This window comes from Daktulosphaira vitifoliae, unplaced genomic scaffold (assembly GCF_025091365.1).
Source record: "Daktulosphaira vitifoliae isolate Bord-2020 unplaced genomic scaffold, ASM2509136v1 Scaffold_4, whole genome shotgun sequence".
Lineage (NCBI taxonomy): Eukaryota > Metazoa > Arthropoda > Insecta > Hemiptera > Phylloxeridae > Daktulosphaira > Daktulosphaira vitifoliae.
In genome coordinates, this window is record NW_026099575.1 from 10263166 (window position 1) to 10271751 (window position 8586).

The following is an 8586-nucleotide window of genomic DNA, read 5'->3' on the forward strand; positions in this document are numbered from 1 at the left end:
CTGGTAAATTGAGGGTTAATAGGTTTATCATTTCTTTCTAGTAATTTCAATTCAGTAATATAGTTTTCTAAGAAAGGTTCAACTTTTGTTTCAAAAATATTTTCTAGTTTAAGATGTGCGTATTTTGTAGCAAAATTATAAATTTCGTGAAGTGTTCTATTTATAAATTCANTTTTGTAGCAAAATTATAAATTTCGTGAAGTGTTCTATTTATAAATTCATAATTTAGAGTGTTGTCTGAATTATGAAAGTTTTTAATAGTAGTCAATTCGTTAGTTAATAATAATGTTCTTTTGAGAACATTAAATACTAAGTTCTCATCAGTACATTCAAAATAATTTAATGCATTAGTCATACAAGACATTAGTGGTTTAAACATAGAAAACATTTCGATTAATTTTTTCAAATTCGTCCATTTAGATTCCTCATTTGAGTATTGCATACATTCTAATGACATATCTCTATAGTAATCACGTAAAGGATTTAGCATATCTGAATAGATTTTACTTAATACCGAGGAAGCACTTAGCTTTGATATTTCAAATTCGGTTTTATTGACATTATTGACAGAAGAATAGGTATAGACATATACATCGATTGATACTATTTCTTCTTTTACGTTTATAATTTGTAAACCAACTATATTTTTCCATCCTCTAGAATTAACAATTCTATTAAATTCAGCAACTTCGTTAGGATTTGCCATTGGTTCTGGTTCTGGTTCTGGTTCTGGTTCTGGCACTGGCTCTGGTTCTTGCATTACTCTATGCCGACCAAATCTGCTACTAGTAAGACATATTAACATAAAAAAGAAAATAAATCGTGTGNATTTATTTTACGCCGACTAAATATGCTACTAGTAAGACATATTAACATAAAAAAGAAAATTAAGCGTGTGAGCAACATCATAAAAATCGTAATTAAAAAAAAAAATAACTTACTCCTAGAAGCCTTATATCATTATTCCTTTTAATTTATATGTATAGAGTATTTACATTTATTAATAGTATATGTAAAATTATTATTTATGTATATTTGTTTTATTATTATTTAGTCGTATTTATTTAGTTAATAGNTTTATTTAGTCAATTGAAGTATTTTTGTGTTAGATGTTCATATATCATTATACAGCATAAAAATAAAATTGTACTTGTCAAACAACATTTTTTAAACTTCTAATCCCAATTCAAAACTAAAAGTTTATTTACAAATGTGGTATTATCGTTTGATTTTTGGCACTACAGAACACGCGCTCGCAACAGTTTAGGTTCAATAATGATACGGTAAATCATTACTAAACATTCTATAATGCACCGATTTATTGTACTTTTTTCTAATTCAGACAATATTGTTGATGTCTAATTATTGTATTATCGTCACCTTTATCGTATGTCAAAATTAGCTGATAAATATAATATAGATCTAATTGTAAATAGTATATGAATTTAAAAATAATTTAAAAATAATGTAATTTAAGGTAATTTAAATGTTTAGATTATTATTGTATGCTGTTGTATATTTCTGCCGTGCTAAGCAAAAACAGGATAACTCCAAAATTAAAATTTTTTTGTTTCAATAGGTAAATTTAGTGGTTTTACACCGATTTTTGATGTAAAAATAGCATATTTCCTATTAAAAACCATCTAAAATTGAAATATAAAATAAGAAAATATACGGTAAGTTCAATATATTTGATGTTTTGTAAGCGAAAACACGGTAAATTCAAATACTAAGCAAAAACATGGTATATCACATAAAAAATGATGAATTTACCGTCTTTTGGCTTATGTTTATACATTGGGGAAAAAGGGTATCTTGATTTATTGTTAAAAATGTTTTTTTGTGTTCCTGAAAAATCATGTTGACTGAAGTTATCCTGTTTTCGCTTACCACGGCAGATTTGTATATTGTATACTTTAATATTTAGTTTTTGATTGGATTAAGGTCCATATGAAATATAAAAAAAAAGACATACGCAAATTGTCCAATAATACTGACCTACAAAAAAATAGTAGCTCTNCTGACCTACAAAAAAATGGTAGCTATTTTTAATTTTTACATAAAATCCATAATAGAAATTTTATTAACTTTTAATTATATCTGTAATTTAAAAAATCCATATTAAAATTAAAAATTAAATATCCTCATAACCATTTGTCCTATCCTAAAGTCTCTGGTGTCAATTTGAACTGTTTTTAATTCTATCTAAAAAAAAAAAAGAAATAATTAAAATTTATTATAAATATCATGATTGCGATTAGAAATTATTAATTTTGCTGATGTAATTTTAAAATTAGAATCAAATAATCAGACAGGCTTTAGTAAATTGAAAAAGCTTTATCTTAGAATACTTGATTTAAAACATTTCTCTGACTATTTTCTTTTCTTTATAGAATCCTTATAATTATCCTCAATAACCTTAGTTCATGTTCGTCATAGGTCTGGCACTCTTCAAACCGCACCCGTATTGTCAGATTCCGGATCGCAAATTAGTGCCATGACGACGGCATTCGCGGATCGCCTCGGCCTTCCTCGCTCTCAATGGACTCAGTCCATTACGGGTGTTTCTGGGATTTAGATTCCCAACACCCGAGTTGTTATGACGTGTCAGATGCAGCCACGTTATTCCAGCGAACCCCATATTGACGGTCAAAGCATGGCAATGTATTAAAAAGGGATTCGAAATAACGCGCGCTTCATTGGGAGATTATAATCAACTTGGTCTTAAATCAAACCTCTTATTAAATTTATAATTAAATAATGTTTTTATATTTAAAAAAAACATAGAGTTATATGACATTAGATCATAACATGTTATGATTATAATACATGATACCAACTTTTCAGATGTGTCTGATGTTGATGTCTTCTCATATTATCCTTTCTGAAAAAATGTTTGCTGTAAACTGTTTAATTTGTGTTTATGAACAGACTGCTCATGACGTTCCAGATCTTTCAGAAAACTGAAAGTCTTACCGCAAACACAGAATAAGTGATTCATATTTGATGAGTTGACGATTGAAAATGAAAAGGCTTCAAGGTAATGATTTAACAGACAAACGAAAATTAAGTCCGGGGAAGAATGATTTTTTGGTTTTATTAAGTATACTTTAGCAAACCTCAGCAATTTCATACCACAGTATCTCCTACCCCTGAAGCTGATCATTTTTGTAAGACAATTTCGTGTTATGACCATTCTTTGACGTCCATTGGAATTTAAAATTATTTTACGTGACTTTTGTTAAAACCTCAAGGACAAACGAAAAAAAGCTAATGCTAGACTTTATATCTTCCGCCCTCTACTTAAGTCTAAACTTCAACTAAACACAAAAATGTTGATTTACAAAACTATTATAAGACTATTATAATATAACCTATTATTTCTGACTTCGGCACCACTGGTATCAGTAAAGATTATTTAATGAATTCTACTTTCATTTAAATTACTAAATAACAATTTTATACTACATTTAATTGCTATAATAAATATTTATTTTTATATTATACTTTTAAATTTAAGAACTACTAATCAAGATATAAATAAGGAAATAGGAGATCATGTTTCTTTTGGAATAATTCACCATTTTTTAAAATTAAACACCATTTACATATTTACATCGAAGCAACCTTAGTATATTTTTTAAATCCAAGAAAATCATTTTGCCTCAATCGTCAACTTTTCGCACTGCCCTTTATTTTAACACGCTTATATTAGTTTCACTTGTATGTTGTGGGTTGTGTGTTTGTTTGTAAATCTCCACCAGCCACGTGTTATTATACTTCCGTACCCCGTCGTCTATGGACTTAAGACTAGACGTCGTTCACCCCACCCTGATCACCACTCGCCGTAACAATATTTTCCTATAAAATTTTATTTTTGGTTTTCGTACCCGTGACTGACCAATACCGCCCTCGTCTAATGCGCCTTACGTATATATATTTATATATTCCTACCGCCGCTGAAACCATTTATACCTTAGGTATAACGTTCCCCCCCCACAAAACAAGGCTATACCTAGTGCATGATACGTTTACGTACTTAAGTCGCTTTACTTGTATATATATATATTCTAATTACTATTGAATTTAAAACTAAAATTTACATATTAACATGCTTTATTCTAATTAAGAGATATAAGTATTCATTCCGATTACGAGGGATGATTTCCGTATCGTCATTTTNATTTCAAATACATTTTGTTAGCCAACGGGCTCCTATAATAACGGTTGGCCCGTATGACTGATATGGTAATAATCAACACAGAAAAAAGAACTGAATTAAACCAATGTATACCCAAATATAACAAAAGAGATTGATATTCGTACAATTCCTATTTGCATATATTATAAAAATAAAAATATGGTATTTTGTTCCGTTTTATAATAAATAGAACTAATAAATATCAAGAATATAATGGGCGTCCCCAAGTACAAATGTAGCTACAACTAATAGACTTAACTATAAATAAATTTACATACAATATTATAACAGGATTTAACTCGTTCTATTTACTGATTTGAATGTCTTCCATGTGGTAGCTTCAACTTTGACAATAACAGTCTAACAATAACGGAATAAACCGGTGTTCAAGCTTTCACCAATAACTCCAAACTTAATAAGACCACAACTCTTAAACAAGTCTTTCACGGCTATATACAATAGGCCGGATAACAACAATATGGTAACAAAGAACAAAAAAACACGCGTACGTCGATTACGTAAACGGGTGTTATAATACCATATAGCGCACAGACACATTAACAAATGTCCACCGTAGCTAATCAGCCGACAGACTGATTGACCGTGAAATATATTTGGCTCGGTATTGTTAAAGGCCGCCGTATACTTTCACGGTCAAATATTATCACCACTACCTCCGTGTTCAACCGGTACACGTTATCAATGCCGACTGATACAGAGAAGATAACATGTGCTGTTTTGAACACAATGTATTCCTGATAAACGAATGAAATTACAACATTTCTTGTAAAAAGTATAAACACAATTTAAAATAAACATAAATGTTATTTAAATTATTTTCGAATAATTTTTCATTGTTTGGTTAATATGTTTAAAAATATGTCCATAAATTTTGCTAACATTAGTATATTTTTTAAATCCAAGAAAATCATTTTGCCTCAATCGTCAACTTTTCGCACTGCCCTTTATTTTAACACGCTTATATTAGTTTCACTTGTATGTTGTGGGTTGTGTGTTTGTTTGTAAATCTCCACCAGCCACGTGTTATTATACTCCCGTACCCCGTCGTCTATGGCCATAAGACTAGACGTCGTTCACCCCACCCTGATCACCACTCGCCGTAACAATATTTTCCTATAAAATTTTATTTTTGGTTTTCGTACCCGTGACTGACCAATACCGCCCTCGTCTAATGCGCCTTACGTATATATATTTATATATTCCTACCGCCGCTGAAACCATTTATACCTTAGGTATAACGTTCCCCCCCCACAAAACAAGGCTATACCTAGTGCATGATACGTTTACGTACTTAAGTCGCTTTACTTGTATATATATATATTCTAATTACTATTGAATTTAAAACTAAAATTTACATATTAACATGCTTTATTCTAATTAAGAGATATAAGTATTCATTCCGATTACGAGGGATGATTTCCGTATCGTCATTTTTCGTCACTACGTCCACGTTCAGGGAGTGAGTAATTTGCGCGCCTGCTGCTTTCCTTGGATGTGGTAGCCGTTTATCAATCTCCTTCCCCGGGATTGAACCCAGATTTCCCGTTACCCGTAACAACCAAGATATTGATAGTAACTACTATCATAACATGAAACTAAAAAGTGAAAAATAAATATAGTTTAAAAAAACTAAAAAAACACGCTTTTAAAGCACATTTAACTAAAAATTATTTTTAACTTTTTAGTTCGATGTGCTTTAAAAGCGTGTTATTTTTAGTTTTTTTAAACTATATTTTTTTAAGACTCTAGGCGACGGTCAGTGGTATTGTCATTTTCGTTGCGTCGTCATTACTGTTTTATATTAAATTGTTGTTTTTAACTTTTTACTAAATTAAATTGTTGTAATAACTAATCGTTTGGACGTTCTCGGTCGAGATTACATAACAATCGAATATCGTGTTTTTATATTGGCAAAACGTATCGAAACAGTAGAACAAACATGACAACAACTTTTGGACCAGTATTTCAGAAGTTATTGAAATTTTTATTATTTGTCAATTGTACATTGATTGCATTAAGAAATTAAATAATAATTATTCCAAAAAATATTACAAATAAAAAATCTTTTGTTCATTCTTCATATTGTTTAATTTGGTTTTTAAAATATCATAGCTATTTTAGCTAAAGTCATAAATTTTCTATTATAGGAAATATTCCTTTATTTTCTGTAATGTATTATATTAATGAATCATATGTGAAAATTTAATACGATAATTTGAATATAGACTAACCAATAAATTGCTTATTATTTTCTGTTTGAATTTAATATTTTAAAATACGTTTGACTGCTTATATTGATATTTGATTTCAGGCTTTAATTTAAAGTATAGTTGAACATTGTTTAAACAGTTGGTAAACTTTTTGCGTAGTTGTGCGAAAAATTTCGGTATATGAAAATTANATTGTGCGAAAAATTTCGGTATATGAAAATTACTAAAATTTGAATAAAAACAAGCTACAATAATATTTTTTGAAAATGTTAATATTTTAAATTAACTTTTTTCTATAATACTATCAAAAAGATGTGTTGAAATTCTATATACATGAAAAAAACAATATAATTATTTTTATATAGGTACATAAATCATTAACGTAGCCAAATATATTTTTGGGTGGGAAAGGGAGTAAAGAAATGTTTAATTATTTATTTATGCTAAACATCCATGTAAAACTATTTCTATAGTGATTATAAAAGTTTTATTATAATTTAATCTTATTATACTAATCTTATATAATAAATGGTAGAAGAATTACTTAAAGAGTTGCGGTTTTAATTATTTTTTTTAATAAAAGGCTTGGTGACATTACCATGAGAAATAAATTTGCGAAGATCAGAAAATTTTTTTTAACATTCTGTGATTTTTTAAAAGAGTCAATTTATTTTAAGAAAAACGCTCACTGCCGATAATGTTTGTCGATTTGAGACCTGAAATTTTTAACGGACTCGCCCTAAGTTAGTGTAGGGCTACTATAAAAATTATTTTGTTTCTATTTCAATTTTGACCAAGTTGTGAAATTTTTTTTTAGTCCCATTTTAGTGCATAAATTTAACTAATTGATTTGATTTTACAATATATATTAGCTCCATATGCCCTATGTTTAACACGCTTATATTAGTTTCACTTGTATGTGTGTTGTGTGATGTGTGTTTGTAACTTTCCACGCGGCACGTGTCGTCTAGACCAGAGTTTCTCAAAGTGTGGTCCGCGGACCCCCAGGGGTCCGCGAGCACATATCAGGGTTAGGTCTTTAAAACTGTAGGTCTTTAGATGGGGGTCCGTGATTCATTTGACTTTGAGAACCTCTGGTCTAGACTAGACGTCCTAACGCATTCACCCCACCCCGCTCACCAATCGCATGCAACATTAATTCTGTATAATTTTATATTTTTGATTTTCGTACCCGTACACGCGAACGTAACATTAATTATATATTTATAAAAAATTTTTTATTTTGACTGACCAATACCACCCGCATGTAATGCGCCTTACTTNCTGACCAATACCACCCGCATGTAATGCGCCTTACTTATATATATTTATATTTATATTTTTTTCTCTGGATAAATTGATATTAGATACTATAGTCAATTTTGCATAAAATTATGTAAGAGTTTTATTTAATTTTAACAAATTTGAATCTGCATTACTTTGGNAGAGTTTTATTTAATTTTAACAAATTTGAATCTGCATTAATTTGGTGAATAAAAGAATAATATTCTTGTTTTTGTATTACTTTAATATTTGTTATATACAACTGATTACATTTTGTATTATTTATATAAATTTTGCATCTGACCGTTTTTCATGAAAAGCTAAAGTTTAATATACATTAATAATGCTGCAATAAATCATTTATATCAATAGAAAAATATATTTTATACTGCATATTTTCAGCTTGTAAAATAAAAATTTATATATTACCTCTGTTGTTCAAGACCATCCCTATGGCAGCGTCGGTGATGTCACATCTCTTAATGAACATTATTTTATAACATGACACGGCCTGCGTGTCATGTTATATATTATTATAACAGAAATTACAGAAATGTCACATACTAAAAAATTCTATAAGTTATACTTTTAGCTTTTTTATTCTAATCTTAATAATTAAACGCGTTGTATTAACCCTAAACTTAATTATAGAAATCCATGTTAATGTTATATAAAATGTCAAAATGATTTTCTGTTTATTTGTAACAATGTCTATATTTTATGCTTACATATCAATAAACGGTAATATTGTAAGAATGAGACAATAATGATTTTTGNATTGTAAGAATGAGACAATGATGATTTTTGGGGGTACAAAGTATTTTAAAAAGGCAGAGCAAACCTTTCTCTGGCCTGTTCTTATCGTGTTCT

The 8586-nt window shown here is 29.1% G+C and overlaps 1 protein-coding gene across 1 annotated transcript; it reads right to left on the reverse strand.

The window, feature by feature from the left end:
* Positions 1–160: 160 nt before the first annotated feature.
* LOC126904933 (uncharacterized) lies at positions 161–8247 on the reverse strand. The gene is made up of 2 exons (XM_050684337.1): positions 8146–8247; positions 161–782 (listed from the first exon to the last, which is right to left on the reverse strand). The coding sequence occupies exon 2, from the start codon at positions 758–760 to the stop codon at positions 161–163; it is 600 nt and encodes a 199-aa protein (XP_050540294.1). The 5' UTR covers positions 761–782; positions 8146–8247.
* Positions 8248–8586: the final 339 nt, after the last annotated feature.